Source organism: Mastigoproctus giganteus, chromosome 7, assembly GCF_048544385.1.
Source record: "Mastigoproctus giganteus isolate SK-2022 chromosome 7, ASM4854438v1, whole genome shotgun sequence".
Taxonomy (NCBI): Eukaryota; Metazoa; Arthropoda; class Arachnida; order Uropygi; family Thelyphonidae; genus Mastigoproctus; species Mastigoproctus giganteus.
The window spans coordinates 85,641,967-85,660,065 of record NC_143581.1 but is presented as its reverse complement, the minus strand read 5'-3'; the positions used below and the strand labels follow the sequence as shown (position 1 = coordinate 85,660,065).

The following is an 18,099-nucleotide window of genomic DNA, read 5'->3' as shown; positions in this document are numbered from 1 at the left end:
CAGAATTTAAAAAAAAAAATGTTCTTAAAATTGTTATTTAAACCCACATCTAAAAAAAAATTTAAATCTTAGGCAATCTTGTGTTTCACTTTGTCCACTGTTTGTGCAAAAAAAAAGTGCATTTTTAAAGTAGAATTATTTAAAGGTAAAATAATTTTTATCAGATATTAATACGTTCTAACTAATTCTGCTTAGTTTTATTGCTGAAAGTTAGCTATTATGGTCTAGTACTGGAAAAACATTTTGTGCTGGTACGATATACTTCTAATGATATTTCGGATTGTTTCCAATAAAATTGGAAACTTGTAACTCTGTAAAGAATGTATTTTTTATTATTATCATTGTTATTATTATACTATGTACCAAAAAAAAGTTTATGTTCACTGTGAAGAATGCATTTGAAATTTGCATTTTTTCTGCAGTTAATAATAAAATAAAGTCAGCTCATTTTTGTACAGGTTAAATGTAGTTTTAACAATTATATCATACACTTTGGTTTAATTGTTTCATTCTGAGTGAGTTGTGCTGGATACAGAATTTTTTTTTTTTGAGGTCAGTATGTTTAAAATGTATCCTGTTTTTTTTTATTTTAAAAGATTTTTTTAAAATGTGAGATGAAATTAATGGTCTCATTTTATAAGAATGAGGAATGATCTATTTTATTGTTAAATGGTGAACACTGAAGTGCCATTATTTATTTTTAATATTTTAATGTGTACTTTCTGTGTTAGTTTTGAATTAATATTTTACTAATTATTAATAAAATAGTGTTTCACTGATTATTACTTTTGATATAGCAAATGGAAAGGTTTAAAGTGGTAGAGCGAGAAACGAAAACCAAAGCCTATTCAAAAGAAGGATTAGGTGCAGCACAGAAACTAGATCCTGCCCAAAAGGAAAAAGATGAAATTACAAACTGGTTATCTGTAAGTTTAACTTCATATACATATTTTTTTAATTAAGCACAAAGAAATTTTATTGAAATGTTTAATGTTAATGTATTAATATCTGATAATTATTTACAGACATCCATTGAGTCGCTTAATATTAAAGTGGACCATTTTGAATCAGAAATGGAATCTCTTATGATAGCTCTAAAAAAAAAGAAAAATGATAAAGAGGTAACACTTTTTAAAATTTGCTGTTAAAATTTTTATTACTTTTAACATTTGCATTTATTGATACATTTTTGAAAATTTGTTTCATGAACTGTTGCAAATGCAGAATAGGACATTTTTGGAAATACGGTAACTCCTTGATTTTACAGACTGTTTGGGGACGAGTGTCCATTATTGCCAAATGTTTAAATAGAAATTTTTTTTTCAGGCTGTTTCTATTACACTTTTTTGAAAATTTAAAACAATTGACTCTGTATATGTGCATTAAAAATAAATTTAAACACATAACCTTTTCACTGTGACTTTATTGGTTGATACATATAAGAAGATAATTTACTGTCTCCACATAGTAATGCCTGGAAAAATTTTATTCAGAGGTAAGACTTTAAAGCTAAAATAGTGACAAATCTTTAGTTAGACTCTTTAAACACTGGTGTTCAAAGAAAGTATATCACCTAGGAATCTCACATTTCTAACCCATTTTCGTGATGGTATGTTACATTAATGACTAGGATCACAAATTGAAATATAAACAAAAGATATTAATAGTTAAGGCAAACCTACAGGGATGGGATACACTTAAATACAAAGGGTGCAAGAATATTTGCTGATGCTATCGAGGCAGAGTTAGGTGGGTCGGAAAACTGCTAGCTTGGGGGGGGATACACGGACTAATACATTAACAGTAGCCACTGACAGAGGTGAAAGTGATTCTTGCACTGCTTCTATTGAAAGGCAATTGAGCAGCAGCCTGGAAAGCAAAGAAATGGGGATTTCCAGGACTGCTGGGAGTCATAGTGGAACAAGTAAATACATCGGCTGTGTTAGGGTAACTAATAGTAGAAACAGGTGCATGTATACCAATGCTAGGAGTATAGTTAATAAATTTGATGAGCTTGAAGTGCTAGTCAAGACATCAAAGGCAGATATTGTTGGGATATCAGAGACGTGATATCACACAGACATAAGCAGCGCAGAATTGGAATTTGGGAAGTACAATGTGTACAGAAAGGATAGATAGGACAGGAAGGGTGGAGAGGTTATGCTGTTAGTTATGCTGTAAGAAACACATAAAATCTAAGTGCATCCAATTGAAGTTGGTGGACAATGCAATGTTGAGTCTGTTTGGTGTGACATAAGCACTGGGAAAGGAAAAATTAGAGTAGATGTGTGTTATAGGCCTAATGAATCTGATGAGTATAATGAGCAATTGTGCAGAGAAATAGAATGAGCCAGAAAATCAGAGTGTCTTATAATGAGGGATTTTAATTTCCCAGAGATTGACTGGAATTTGTGGGTTTGTCACTCACACACTAACAAGGCTTTTGTGGATTTATTGGATGATTGTATTCTAAAGCAGCGTGTTCCGGAGGCAACTAGAGGGAGTAAAACTCTTGATCTGATTATCAGTAATGATTCTTCATGCATTAAGAATCTGCAGATAAAGGAACCACTAGGTGGCAGTGATCACAGTGTTCTGAAGTGGGATTTACTCAGAGGTAACTACCATCAGGGGTAAAGGGAAGGGCTTTGCTTTCGTAAAGGTGACTACAGTGGTCTGAGACAGTATTTAAATTCTACAGGGTGTCTCAAAAATATTGGCACACACATTTAGAGGAGGTAGGTAACATCTAAAGGAATGTGAATCGCATAGGAACCCATCACCGGAAACGTCACTGTAAGTCGGTAGATGGCGCTGTTCATCAATTTGCGAGAGGGAAAATTTCTGGTTTACTCATTCAAGCAGTAGTCGCCGCACAAAGAGCATGCATCGATATACGAAATGTGAGCTGGCAGACATGCACCTAGTGTATGGATTAGCAATGAACGAGCCGCTCAACAAATTTATCGAGAATGTTTCCCAGACAGACACGTACCAGACCACCGTTTGTTTGCGCGTATGCATCAAAATTTGTGCGATTATGGGTCATTTAGAGGTAATAGGAGTAGTGCAGGCAGACCACATTCGACGCAAACTCCCACCATAGAAGACAGTGTGTTGAATGCTGTCCAGAATAATCCTAGTACCAGCACATGTGCCGTTGCAGTGTACAGCGTGTCTGGCACCACGATTCCTTACACCCAATTCATCTCCAAAGGGTTCAGTTACTGCTCCCCGAAGATCATCCTCTATGTGTGGCTTTGTGCAGTAGTTTCTCCAAGAAAGTGTTCAAGACTTGAATTTTCCAGCATATGTTTTGGTCACGGATGAGGCTTATTTCACTCGGGAAGGCTTATTCAATCAGCACAATGCTCATGTGTGGGTTCATGACAACCCACACGGTGTGCGCCCCATGCGGCACAACATCACTTCGCAGTAAATGTGTGGGCAGTGACTGCTTAGTCGGCCCATACCTGTTACCATCCCGCATGAACTCCGCTAAATATCGGATCTTTCTTGAACAAGTTCTACCAGGGTTACTTGATGATGTTCCAGCAAATGTGAGACACAAAATTTGGTTTCAACATGACGGGCGCCTGCCCATTATGGAAGGTGTTTTCATGACCATTTGAAAGGGCGTTTTGGGCGTCAATAGATTGGCCGTGGTGGACCCGTTGCATGGCCCCTACGCTCAACTGATTTATCGAGCCTTGATTTCTTTCTGTGGGGGGGGCCCTCAAATCTATCGTGTATGAATCGCCTGTGGAGACGGAAATGAATCTCATGGCGAAACTCGTCTGCACTGCTGCTACTGTCAAAGAAACTCCAGGTGTGTTCGACCGTGTCTGCCAATCCATGCTGCGTCGGTGTCACACATGCATCATGTCTCATGGTGGAACCTTCAAGCACCTGTTGCAACATCATGAAATGCATCCATCTCGTACTCCATTGTTAATATTATGTCAAATAAATGTTTGCCACTAATTACTGTCTTGTGTCATTTCTGCTTCTTGTGCCTCTGCTGCTACTTTCCCCGTGATATTTCCGGTTATGGGTTCCTATGCGATTCACATTCCTCTAGATGTTACCTACTTCTCCTAAATATTTGTACCAATATTTTTGAGACACCCTGTATACGGTGGAACCATATAGAATTTGAAAATGTATAGATGATGTTACCAACAGCAAATTCAAAATGGGAAGCATTCAAAGAATTTATCTTGGATGCTACTAGGTTTTTCATACCAACTAAGAAATATTGTTCAAGATTTAGGCCTAAATGGATACTAGATGAACTAATTAGACATGTGGCAGAGAAGAAAAATGGATGGGATACATATAAATTAACAGGTGACACAGAAGCCTACGATAGACATAAGCTGGTCTGTAACAAAGTCACAAAGGAGGTTAGTCAGGCAATGGCAGATTACGAGAAATCTTTGGCAAAGGATGCAGAGAAAAACAGCAAAGAGTTCTTTACTTATGTAAACTCTAGAAGGAAGTGGATGAATCAGATTGGCCCATTTGATATCAGTGGTTCAACTGTTGATGATCCTGCTCAGGTAGCCAACAAGCTAAATGAATATTTTGCATCTACATTCACGCATTAGGAGTTATTCAGGGAGGGGATTGCCAGAGGTGTATTAAACTCTGGCAGTAAGATAGATAATCTTGTAATAACTGAAAGTAAAGTGGAGGAGAAATTGTTGAAGATAAACATAAGAAAGGCACCTGTGGTGGATGGAATCTATCCGGTTATATTAAAGGAGATAGCAAAGGAAGTAAACAAACCCTTAGCCATAATTATGAGAGCTTCCTTGGACTGAGGGGAGGTATCCATGGATTGGAAATGTGCAAATGTGACCCCAATCCACAATTACAAACCTGTTAGTTTAACTTCTGTTCCATGGAAATTAATGGAGGCCCTGGTTAAGGAAGCATTGCAGGCTCATCTAGATAAGACTTCAGCTGTAGCTCGGAAACCGCATGGGTTTGTTAAATGGAAGTCTTGTCTGACCAATTTGATTGGATATTGTGATGTAGTCACAAAAGAACTGGATACAAAGAACTGGATAGTTTTGATATCATATATTTGGATCTTAGAAAGGCTTTTGATACTGTTGCACATGGAAGACTGTTGCACAAATTGGAGCAGTGTGGCATTGGAGGCAAATTGCTGCTATGGATAAAGGGATGGTTGAGTGGGAGAAGACAGAGAGTGGTAATCAATGGACACTGCTCTTCGTGGACTAATGTTATTAGTGAAGTCCCCAGGGTTCAGTGTTGAGTCCATCGTTGTTTTCTGTATTCATTAATGATATTGATGATGGTATATCAATCTTAATGTCCAAGTTTGCAGACGATACAAAGATCACCAGGGTTGTTAATGACAATGACAGTACAATGCTGCAACAGGATCTAGAAAAGTTGAGCAGATAGGCTCAGAGGTGGCAACTGAAGTTTAACATTGACAAATGTAAAGTACTGCATATGGGAAGCAGTAACCCCAGAGTAACGTATCATGTGTGTGGTTCTAAACTAACAGCGTTAGAGAGTGATAAGGGCCTGGGGGTAATTTTGCAGGCAGATATGAAGTTTTGTGAACAGTGCAGATGGTCTGCAAGGGTAGCTCATAGTGTCTTGTCAATGATATACAGGAATTTTTCTAGCAGGGATAAGGTGGTAATTATCCCCTTGTATAAGGCAATGGTACACCTTGAGTACTGTATATAGGTCTGGAGGCCTCATTTTAAGAAGGATGTAGAGCTGTTGGCACAAGTAGAGAGAAGGGCAACAAGATTATTGAACGGATCAAAGGGTTGCTCTTACGAAGAAAGGTTTTAAGTTTTGTAAATTACAGTGTCTGGAGACTAGGCATGTGTGGGGTGAACTGATTGAGGTGTATAAAGCCTTGAATGGTTGGAGCATGCTTAATGCTGATGGGATTCTTCCTCTTGCTCAGAATAATCACCTGAGAGAACATAAATTCAAATTTAGGAAGGGCAGTTATAAGATAGATGTGCAGAAGTTTGCCTTTAGCCAGTGGGTGGTTGATTGCTGGAAAAAACTTCCATCTATTTGTAGCAGTTGATAGCTTAAAGAGATTCAATGCAGACCTGGACAAACATTTGGAGCAAGTGAATGGGTAAAATGAGAAGGGGGGGGGTGTTGTTTTTTTTGGCTGATGCTGTATAAGCTTGCTTTCTTGCATCATGTTCCCTTGCTAATGCTAAGTAATATTTGACTGGTGCTCTCAAAATATTCCAAAATGGGCATTTGCAACTTTTATACAACAGTTTTGATAAAAACAACATTTATGGCGGAAATGTTATCAGAAGCCCTTTGTTTGCTTCAGGTGTATCATTTTAAATGAAAAGCAAAATGAGAAGTTCACCAGGTTCCAACTGATATTTAGTTGAACCGCCTCTGGTCCTGATGACAGCAGCACACCGTTGAGGCGTTGACAAGATCAATTTCTGAAGGTAATCAACTGATAGTTCATGGTTCCAAACACGAATTATGGCTTCCTGAAGTTGACGAAGGGTCTTTGGTTTCTTTCTGGCAACTGCAGATTCCATATGATGCCAACATTTCTCTATAAGATTCAGTTCCGGGCTGTTTCCTGGCCAGCTAAGACTTGTAATGGACCATTGTTCCAACTATTTTTTCACATGTAACAAAATGTAAACACATTACTGTTGAATCTCTAATACAGAAATGAAGCTAAAGTAACTACAGAAGTGCCTACTTACACTTTTCGCCCGATGACAAGGAGAAGAGTCGTCCTGAAAGATGCAGTTGCGTGGTGGTTGAAATGGTCTCTAATGGTTGGCAGCAATTTGCCTTCCGATATAGCCAGGTATCCATTGGCTTTTACAGAATTTTTTATAAGCTGCAGGCGACCTATTCCGCAATACGAAATGCACCCCCATATCATTTGGCTGGTTCGTAATTTCACTCTAGACACCATACAGTCTGGATGGTATTCTTCAACACATCTATCGCAAATCGTTTGTCTCCCATCAGAGCCATGCAAGTTGAATTTCTTCTCATCCGAAAAAATAACTGACTTCACTGCTCGGGGGTCCATTTGACATGTTCCTTATACCAAATTAATCTGGCCTTTTTTGTGTGAAGATGTGGCTTCTTAGGACGACTGGCTACAAGTCCATTTTTGAAGAGGCTTCTTCTGACTGTTACTACACTTGCTACCATTACTGTATGTTCTTACAATTCTCTTTTCAGGGACGAAGATGAAGACGCTTTATGATTTTTAAGCCACAAGTGCTTCAAAACGTGGTCCTGTTTTGACGTAGAGACTTGTTTGCATCCGGTTCCTTTTTTCCCATCAGCAGAACCAGTATTCTTGAGTTTGGAAATAAATCTACTCACTGTCGACTGATTACAAGACACTCTTTAACCCAAGCATGGTACTAAGTACTATAGGTTCTAATACCTCTCGTGTTTGGGGTTTACATAAAAAAAAAAAAACATGACGGGAAGAACATTCTTCTTCACGTAAAGCAACAATAGCACTCTTTCTTCATGGCGTCAACCGCACGTAATCACCATCCTGACACAAACAAGGAATGAGTGCAACTCTTGCAGAGCACACTTAAATAGCTGAAAGTAACAGCTGAAGCAATATTATGTCATCACCTACATGTGTCAATCTTATCTGATGCAATCTGTAAGAAACATTGCCGTGTATTTGCATTATTCGGATGACAATTGCAATTTTAAGGGGTGATGCACTTTCTTTGAACACCAGTGTATATATAATTACTGTAGTAAGAGTATAATATGTACTATGTAGGTACTGAAAGTGTATTTAAACATTGGCATAACAGTATACACCGGCCGTAAGGCTAAAAGAATTTATAAAGACTAAGATAGCCTGTGTTTTACCTACATTGCCATACCCTAGAAATAAACATAAAATTAGCAATAATATAATGTAAATATATAATTTAGAATATAATAATGATTATGTAGCTAATTATTTATATAGAGATACATTGAATGGAACTTTTTCAAAGGCTAACCCTATTCAATATATCCCACCAATAATTAGCAAGGGTATCTATTTCTATATTGTAGTTTTAAATGTTTTCCACCAACCTTATGTAGAAATAAAACAACGAAAACTGGAATCTTGATAACTCTGTATTTATAATAAATTATATTTGACTTTATTTACAATAAATTACATTTAACTTTACAACTAAAATATATAAAATATAAATATAAAATATACATTTAAAATATACTGGGTTAAGAACAATAAAACCATAAAATACATTAAAATATACTAAATTAAAAGCGATAAAACCATAGCTTTCGAAGGCTCCTGCCTTCTTCAGCAGCATTTTTCTTTATTCTGTGGTGCATCATTAAATACCAGCAGGTTCACGGTACTCATCACGTGTTTCCTTCCCACGTGTTCTCTTGTGTTATGGAGTCAGCAATGGCTCGGGAGTGGGTTATATGAAACCGTTCATCCCTTCTGAGAATAGTATCCTCGAAGATGGGATGGATCCGCGTTTCTCTATTAATGTTCACTGTGGAACAGATCCGCAAACTCTCGAGCCACTTGCGGTCCCAGAACTTATGCGCCCGATCGGTGATGATAGCATCGTCCGGGGAGATCTGATACTGCTTTTCCCAAAAATTCTCTGCCACGGCGGACTTACCATACTCCGCATTTCTTATTGCCTTAGTGTGCTTCCCCAGATGATCTTTGAGACGGAGTTTTGTTTCCCCTTCGTTTTCGTTGTGTTTTATTTCTACATATGGTTGGTGGAAAACATTTAAAACTACCATATGAATATACCCAACCTCAGAGGCCTGTTTGAAGCTATCTATTTCTGATTGCTATCTGCCTGTTTAACTAGGTCCAATTAATAAACATAAGGGAGATTTATTCTGAACTTTAAATTTAACAGCAAACAAGCAAGATAACAGCTAGCCCATTATCTTGCTGAATTTAACAGCTAGCCTGTTAAATTCAGTCAGTTATTCAAAGTCTGCTAAATTCAGATCTGTAAAATTTAGAGTGTACTTTCTTAACATGAGAAAGGTAAGAAAAGTTTGAAGCATATAAAGTTATTTACTTACAAAGGTCATTTGGATGAAAACCACAAAATTAACATAATATATGTTGTGCAAAAACTGATGATAATCTTGTGTCAGATTATTGCTTGACGTGTGTTGCCAACATTTTTTGAAGTAACACCAGCATTATCTGCTGGTGTTATTTAGAAACAATCAAGATGACAGCATCCTTACGTAAAGTCATGCACCCAGATAGAGTGCAATCTATAATTCTGTTTTTGAATTCTAAAGGAATAAAATCTTCTGAAATTTTTTGCAGATGTTGGCTCGGTATAGTGATGTGTGCATCAGTCAAGAAGTCTATGATTGGGCAAATAAATTTAAGAATAGTATTAAAAGTGTTGAGGATTCTTCTTGATCATGACAACATATCATGTCATGACACCAGAAGTCATGGTGGTGGTGAAAGAATTTACAAGGAGTCATTATGTTACTCTGGAAGAAATTGCCTCAGTGTGCATCATTAATGTTAGTTCACTGCATGTTATCATCATTAGTGAGGAGTGGCACTTTTGAAAAGTGTGTATGCTTAATGGATTCATCAGCAGAATTAAGAAATGATCGTAATGTGTGTTTTGTGCTTCTTGAACAGTATGAATGTGAAGGAATTCTTAGAACACAGTGACCAGAGATGAATCCTGATTGTAGTATTACACAGCAGAAAACAAATGAACAAGTTCAGAGTGGTATCATATAGGCTCATCTTGACCAAAGAAAGCCTATATTCAAGCATTAGTTGGGAAAGTATTCTGGGATGATAAAGAAATGACTTTAAGAAGAAAGGACCTTAAGTGGTTCGAGGAGTCTTCCTGAACTCTGTGTTTGTAAACATTGTGATGTAATACAAACTCTGTAAAGGGCAGAGAGACTGTATGTTGTCTGCACAATGTAGTGTTGGTTTATTTTGCTCTGTTGTTCCTTCAGCCGTTTGGCTTAGGGACCTGTGGAACACCACAGTCCCTTAGTTTCTGTACAGCACTACAGATATATAGGCTGGGCAGTAGGGAGTGAAAGGTCTCTTGTAAGGGCAAACCTTGGACTTTGCTTGAGCATGCCAGGGAGGCTCCTTAGATAACAAAAATACCCCTGTAATTTTTTATTGGAAGAGGAATGCATGGGTGATAGTTTGGAGAAAAGACGAAAGTAAAGATGGTGGAAGGCAGGATGATGTCTACCAGGAAATAGGAAGTTAAAGGGACAGAGGGGTACCCCTGCGGAGGATGGGCTTCCCTAACAGGGTCAACCAGGCAAACTATTTTGGTTGAGGGTGAGAGGGATGGCCATAGGTATAAGGGAAGCAATCACATCTCCAGGGGGTTCCACGTTTGGGGGAGGGGAAGATCACTGCTATGGTTTCTTCACATATTTATCTTGTTTCATTCATCACTTTACAATCATACAGGATAGTTCCCCCTTAAATGGCATCTCCATAGCCAGGTGGGCAGGAGCAGAAGTGTATAGCACACGCTTCTTGATTAGACTGGGGTTCGAGCCCGTGACCACCAAATATGGAGTATGCGGGAAGGTCAGGGAATGATCACCGCATATCCCCTGAGCAATATGGCCTTAGTTGCTAATGCTTCTAAAAACCAAAATAACAACAATCCCCCTTAAATGTAAGCAACACTATTTGATACCTATGCACACATTCTATATTTATATATCGTACAGTTCTCAAGCATTTATTTGGTCATCGCAAAGATTACTAACTTGCCAAAGGATCGAGAACATATACTAATTCATACCCATGACAGTTATAAATACTTCACCACTTTTTCACAGGATGTCTTCAATAGACGAAGAACAGTAAGGAACCTATTAAACCAACAAGGACAATAACTTGAGATAGATTCTGAGCACCACTCTGAGTAGCATCAACCACCAACCTCATTGAAGTTCAGCTGAACTGAGATTTGCTTGTTGCATGCAATTTCCATCGGACTGATATCTACAACTAAATCCGCAGGCAAGATCAATCAATCAGTCGGATTGTGACATTACCAGATTTAGGCTTTGAAACCACAGGACCTGACTATCACTTATGTGGGAAACAAGACACGGATTGACACATAAAACCAGTCTCTGAGTTGAGAAGGGACAATTTGGATTATGACATTAATCAATTTGGACTTTGGAAACATCACGACTTGGGCAACTCCATTCAAGGGAAATCCTGAACTCACCCCGACAGAGACCATTGGCCTCTTGATGATGATCTACATACTGGGTTCTCTTACACAGTGTACTTTTACCCCTGATCCCTGGACCCCACTTGCCTGATGGATTCATTTCCAATGTTTCATTGAAAATTCTATCTACATCCCCAAAACTTCTAACCCTTGATATTTGATATCCGCTTATCCATCATCCAGTTGAGCTTTATTATTATTTATTATTTTTTTATTTAATTAAATTTTAAATTTTTATTTTATTTATATTTATTTCTATTTCTTTATTTTTTTGTCTTCATCCAGGAAGCTCAGGTGACCCTAGCAGAGACAAGCCAGAGAATAATAGGCTGTCTGGCTACCTCCTAGCAGTGTGTGTGTGTGTGTGTGTGTGTGCGTGCGTGCACACGGGCAACGTAGGGTCCCACCAGGGGCCCTGCAGCCAAATACCAGAACACGACAACAGAACCTAACATAATACTACACATTTAACACAACACTTTCTGGCATTTACAGTAGTGCTGTATTTCTTCCCAGCTACATATGGTGCAGATGTGGGAAACCACAGGTGGCACTTGATTCTAACACTATGGACAATTGGATATATACATTTTCCCAAATCCTTACATTTACTCACTAGGCTATGTTCACCCTGGTGGCCATCATGGAGTGCTCCAGGCAGACATAGTTGGTTATTTGGCCAGCACAGTTACGCATGTACATGCCCCCACCATGGTAGCAGTAATAGAGAGCTCCAACTAGACATAGACATATTTCTGGCTTCTGATCTCTGAATCAGAAACCTTCTGATTTCTGGCTTTGGGGGTACCTGAAAGACAGAGTTTATCATGACGGCATACAGATGCTTGTCAATTTGAAAGCAAGCATTAAACAACACTTAGCCAACATCCCCGATGAGATGCTATGCAAAACTGTGTTGCACGCAGTCCTCCGTTTTCAGAATGTCATCTCAAGTGAAGGAAAGCACATAGGACAATATCTGTAGATGTCTAAGTTCTGATATTGAAATCTAATCCTAAGTTAAGTATTCCATCTCACGTTTACAGTGCCAATTTCTTCCCTGGTGGTGGAAATTTGAACTAATTTTTTCCTTCTACAAATTGCTTCCCCATACCCTAAATGACATACCCACCGATTTTCAGTGCTATCTCTAACCGTTTTGACACTAGGGAAACCTATTTTATAATCACCCGGTATATATAGTTGCAGTAGAACGAATAATTTGACCAGTTCCAGGGGGTCCGCGAAAGACCGTAGGTAATACCCTAAAAAAAAAAAAAAAAAAAAACATCAGCATAGCTTCAAAGTCACAGAACGAGTTCGATGACCAACAAAAAGGAGTAGTTAGTGTTCCAAGAATATTGTTCATCTGTAGGAAATATCATGAAGCATATATTCAAGAGGCCACAAGAATATCAATCATTATGTCACTTCTCCACATATCAGCTGCCTAGCCTTGAATACAGATTTACGCAGTCCATTGTCAGCTACCTGATCAGGATCATCAACAGTTGAACCATCAGTATCAAGCAGACCAATCTGATTCATTTCCTTCCTTCTAGAATTTACATAAGTAAAGAAGCCTTTGCCGTTTTTCTTTGCATCCTTTGCCAAAGATTTCTCGTTACCTGCCTTTGCCTGCTTAACCTCATTTTTTACTTGATTAGAGACTAGCTAATATCTACAATAGGACTCTGTCTCCTGATAATTTATATGCATTCCATGATTTATTTATGGTGCCTCCGTAGCCAGGTGGGTAGGAGCAGCAGTGCGTAGCACATGCTTGTTGATCAAACCGGGGTCCGAGCCCATGACCACCAAATACAGAGGATGCGGAAAGGTCAGGAAATGACCACCGCATATCCCCGGAGCAATATGGCCTTAGTTGCTAATGCTCCTAAAAACCAAATAACAACAACAACAGCATCCCATGATTTTTTTTCTCTGTCATGAGTCTCATTATTTCATCCGACCTCCATTTATGCTTAAACCTTGAACAGTATATATCTTAGTTGGTATGAAAAAGCCCTAATAGCTTCCAAGATTAATTTCTTGAATGCTAATCACTTAGAATTTGCTGTTGGTAACATCATCAATTGGTCCCACTGTATAGAATTTAAAAACTGTCTGAGATGCCAGAATCACTGACTTTTATGAAAGGTAAAAGCCTTCCCTTTACTTCTGATGGTTGTTACATCTTTGAGTAAATTCCACAACAGTACACTGTGATCAGTGGCACCCAGTGGTTCCTTTATCTGCAGATTCTTAATGCATGAATAACCACCGCTGATAATCAGATCAAGAGAATCAGATCTCTCTGAAATGCTGCTGTTGAAAACAGTCACCTAATAAATCCGCAAAAGTCTTGCAAGTGTATGAGTGACCTACTCACAATTTCCAGTCAATATCCGGGGAGTTAAAACCCCCATTATAAAACTTATGTTTTCTTGGAGCTTGAAATTCACTGCTTACACTTGTAATGACACTCAGTGCCCTTTCAGTTTTCCCTTTTTTTAAATTTCCTATTTGGTTTTTTTTCATCATCATCAGTTTGTCCCACTATACAGAATTTAAAAACTGTTGGAGATCATTGTAGTCAGTGCAGTTAGAGGAAACTTCAGTTTTCCCTTTTTTCTTTAATTTGCTACGTGATTTTTTTTTACCTTATCCCAGTAGACCTAAATCATCACAAATTTTTACTATACAAAATTCTGATGAGGTATGGTATGTGCAAGAGTAGTTTTTTTCCCTATTTAAATTAAAGATGTCTTTTTAGTCAACCTTTCTTGAAAAAAAAAACAACAAAAAAAAAAAAAAAAAAAACCAGATAGTTAAGCTTAGCATACCTTTCTTGAAATTAATCTCTTTCTTTCTTTTTCATAAATTTTAAAAACTCATAATGAATGCAAACAATAAATTTCGGCTTAAGCCAGTTTGCTAACTGGCTTAAGCCAAAATAGGATTTAATTTTTCTAAAGGTAGGTACGATAGATTTAATTTAAATAAAGGTTGTAAATTGATTTTAATTAATATTGTTTTCAACATGAAAATTTATTAACAATATTGAACAGTAAAGCTACTAAAACCATATGCCAAAGCAATATGAATAAAAATATAGCCTAAGACACAATTTTATACATTACTTTGAAAAACAAATTACTGAGCGACATGATCAGACTCAAATATAGGACTAGTAGTAGTAGCTACAAAATTATTACACAATTGTGTTGGTTCCTTGATCTCATCTATAGGCCTATATATGCATAAAAAGTGCAATTTTTGAAACTAAAAATAAAAAATTTAATTTTCTCTTGAATTTGAAACCCTGTGCTTGTTTTTTTGCTAATTAATTTTGGTTTGAACTTGAGATTAGCACACATGCATTTCAACTGAAAATGAGACTTTTTCTGCCCTTGCTCTGATGCTTGTTAAACAAGTAAAAGCTTGCTCACACATGTAAGAAGTTGAAAACTGTAGCAAAATGTTCATTGCTTTCCTATAAATGACAGGATACTCTTCTTTCAAAGAAATCCAGAACTTGTATAGGGCAGACCAGTAAATCTCACCTTGAGTGTATGATCAGACTGCAGCTCATAAAGATCTACCTCTTCTTGCAAAGTTAAGTGCTCACCCTCGTGGGTAGCACCGTTGGTAGGATCGCAGTTCTCCCCACATCAGGTGAGAAAGACCTGAGTTCAAATCTTGTCAATGCTGGGAGGAATTTTTATGGGTGTTTTTCACAATTTGGCTGAGTTAGTTGGTGTCAGGCGAGGGTAGCATTTTTTTCTCTCCCAGAAACTTGTGTTTTTCTTCCAGCAAACAAAAACTGACCTCAGAATACACACAATTTACAGACAATATACATGGAGCAACATGGTAGCCAATGCTCCTAAAACCCAGTAACAACAAAACAAGTCTAGTTCTCAGGCTGAGCAGAAGATTCAGAGAAAAGGTCCCTCACCAGTCATACACTTGTGTTGAAAATACTTCAATTTTTACTGTTCAAGTTTGTTAGCTACCTGAGCAGGATCATCAACAGTTGACCCATCGATATCAAGTAGACCAATCTGATTCATCCCCTTCCTTCTAGAGTTTACATAAGTAAAGAACTCTTTGCTGTTTTTCGTTGCATCCCTTGCCAAAGATTTCTCGTAATCTGCCTTTGCCTGCCTAATCTCCTTTGTAACTTGATTACAGATCAACTTGTATCTATCATAGGCTTCCGTTGTTACGTGTTAATTTGTATGTATCCCATGCATTTTTCTTCTCTGCCTTATGTCTCATTAGTTCATCTGACATTCACTTAGGCCTAAACCTTGAACAGTATTTCTTAGTTGGTACGTAAAGCCTAGTAGCTTCCAAGATAAGCTTTGAATGCTTCCCATTTTGAATTTGCTGTTGGTAACATCATCAATTGGTCCCACTATATAGAATTTAAATACTGTCTCAGTCCATCGTAGTTGGCTTTACGAAAAGAATAACCCTTCCCTTTACCCCTAATGGTAGTTACCTCTTTGAGTAAATCCCACTTCAGCACACTGTGATCACTGCCACCTAGTGGTTCATTTACCTGCAGATTCTTAATGCATGAAGAATCACTACTGATAATCAAATCAAGAGTATTACTCCCTCTAGTTGCCTCCCGAACATGTTGATGTGGAAAACAATCATCCAATAAATCCACAAAAACCTTGCTAGTGTGTGAGTGACCAGCCCCCAAATTCCAGTCAATATCTGGGAAATTAAAATCCCCCATTATAAGACTCTCTGATTTACTGGCCCACTCTATTTACTTGTACAGTTTCTTATTATACTCATCAGAGTCATTAGGCCTATAGCACACTCCTACTCTCAATTTTGATCTCCCAATGCTTATGTCACACCAAACTGACTCGACACTGCACTGTCCAGCAATGTCGACTTGCTTCACTTCCCTGGATTTTATGTATTTCTTAACTAATAGCATAACCCCTCCTCCCTTCCTATCCTGTCTATCCTTTCTGTAGACGTACTCCCCAAATTCCAGTTCTGCATTCCTTATATCTGTGTGACACCACGTTTCTGAAATCCCCACAATATCTGCCTTTGATGTTTTGAGCAATACCTCAAATTCATCAAATTTATTTACTATACTCCTAGCATTGGTGTACACGCAAGTATACATGCACCCGTTCTTTTTCTTAGCTAAGTTGTTAGCTAAGTCATTGGAACTAATTACATTGAGTAAGTCATCTGCAGATTTACTCAACAAGAACAGGTCAACGTTGAAAAAAAGTCGTAAGTTAGGGTGGAATGTGAAAGTGTCTGCATTTCTACCCAGACACGACAGGAGGAAGTATATGATGAGGGTCTTGTCAATCAATTCGTTCCTGGAGAGATTGTGCAAGGCTCATGGGGTTGAATTTTTTTCACCTTAGTCTGTTGTTGTTGTTGTTTGGTTTTTAGGAGCATTAGCAACTAAGGCCATATTGCTCCGAGGTATGCAGTAGTCATTCCCTGACCTTTCCGCATCCTCTGTATTTGGTGGTCACGGACTCGAACCCCGGTCTAATCAAGAAGCTTGTGCTATGCACTGCCGCTCCTGCCCACCTGGCTACAGAGGTACCTAGCGTAGTCTGTGCTTGTTGACAGGAGTGACTGCTTCTACAGGGATGGGGTACACTTAAATAGAAGGAGTGCAAGAATGATTGCTGATGCTATCGAGGCAGTTTTAGGTGGGTTGTAAAACTGTAACTTTCGGGAGGGAGACACAGACTAAAAGATTAACAGTGGCCGCAGGTAGAGGCAAAAGCGATTCTTGCACTGATTCTATTAGAATGAGCAGCAGGAAAGATTAGAATGGAAAGCAAGGTGCTGGAGATTTCCAGGACTACTTGGAGTCATAGTGGAGCAAGTAAATACATGGGCGGTGTTAGGGTAACTAAGAGTAGAACAGGTGCATGTATACTTGCATGTACACCAATGCTCCGAGTATAGTTAATAAATTTGATGAGCTTGAAGTGCTGGTCAAGACATCAAAGGCAGATATTGTTGGGCTATCAGAGACGTGGTGTCACACAGATATAAGCAGTGCAGAATTTGAATTTGGGGAGTACAATGTATACAGAAAGGGTAGGAAGGGAGGAGGGGTTATGCTGTTAGTTAAGAAACAAAATCTAAAGAAGTGCATCAAATTGACATCAGTGAACAATGCAATTTTTAGTCAGTTTGGTGTGACATAAGCACTGGGAAAGGGAAAATGAGAACAGGTGTGTGTTATAGGCCTGATGAATATAATGAGCAATTGTACAGTGAAATAGTGGGCCAGTTAATCAAAATGTCTTATAATGGGGGATTTTTACTTTCCTGATATTGACTGAAGATTGTGGGTTGATCACTCCCACACTAGCAAGACTTTTGTGGATTTATTGATTAACTGTTTTCTACAGCAACATGTTTGAGAGGCAATGAAAGGTAGTAATACTGCTAATCTGATAATCAGCAGTGATTATTCATTCATTAAGAACTTGCAGATAGAGGAACCACTAGGTGACAGTGATTACAGTGTACTGATGTGGGATTTACTTAAAGATGGTAACTGCTATCAGGAATAAAGGGAAGGGTTTTTACCTTTCTAAAGGTGACTGGTGGTCTCAGACAGTTTTTGAATTCTGTACACTGGGATCAATGTTGAATTCTAATTGAGAAGCCTTCAGGGACTTAATCTTAATCTTCATACGAACTAAGAAATACTGTTCGTATGAAGACCTAAGGTTTAGGTCTAAATGGATGTCAAATGAATTAATGAGGCTTGCGG

General features: G+C 38.1%; 1 protein-coding gene across 3 annotated transcripts in view; it reads left to right on the top strand.

Moving 5' to 3' along the window:
- Positions 1–18,099, top strand: part of LOC150083041 (CCR4-NOT transcription complex subunit 3-like) — a 592,625-nt gene that overhangs the window by 193,675 nt on the left and 380,851 nt on the right. For all 3 annotated transcript variants that reach the window (XM_090377751.1, XM_090377752.1, XM_090377750.1), the window contains exons 5-6: positions 798–926; positions 1,026–1,121. In XM_090377751.1, the coding sequence (XP_090233877.1) occupies positions 798–926; positions 1,026–1,121 (225 nt within the window). The remainder of the gene's footprint in view (positions 1–797; positions 927–1,025; positions 1,122–18,099) is intronic.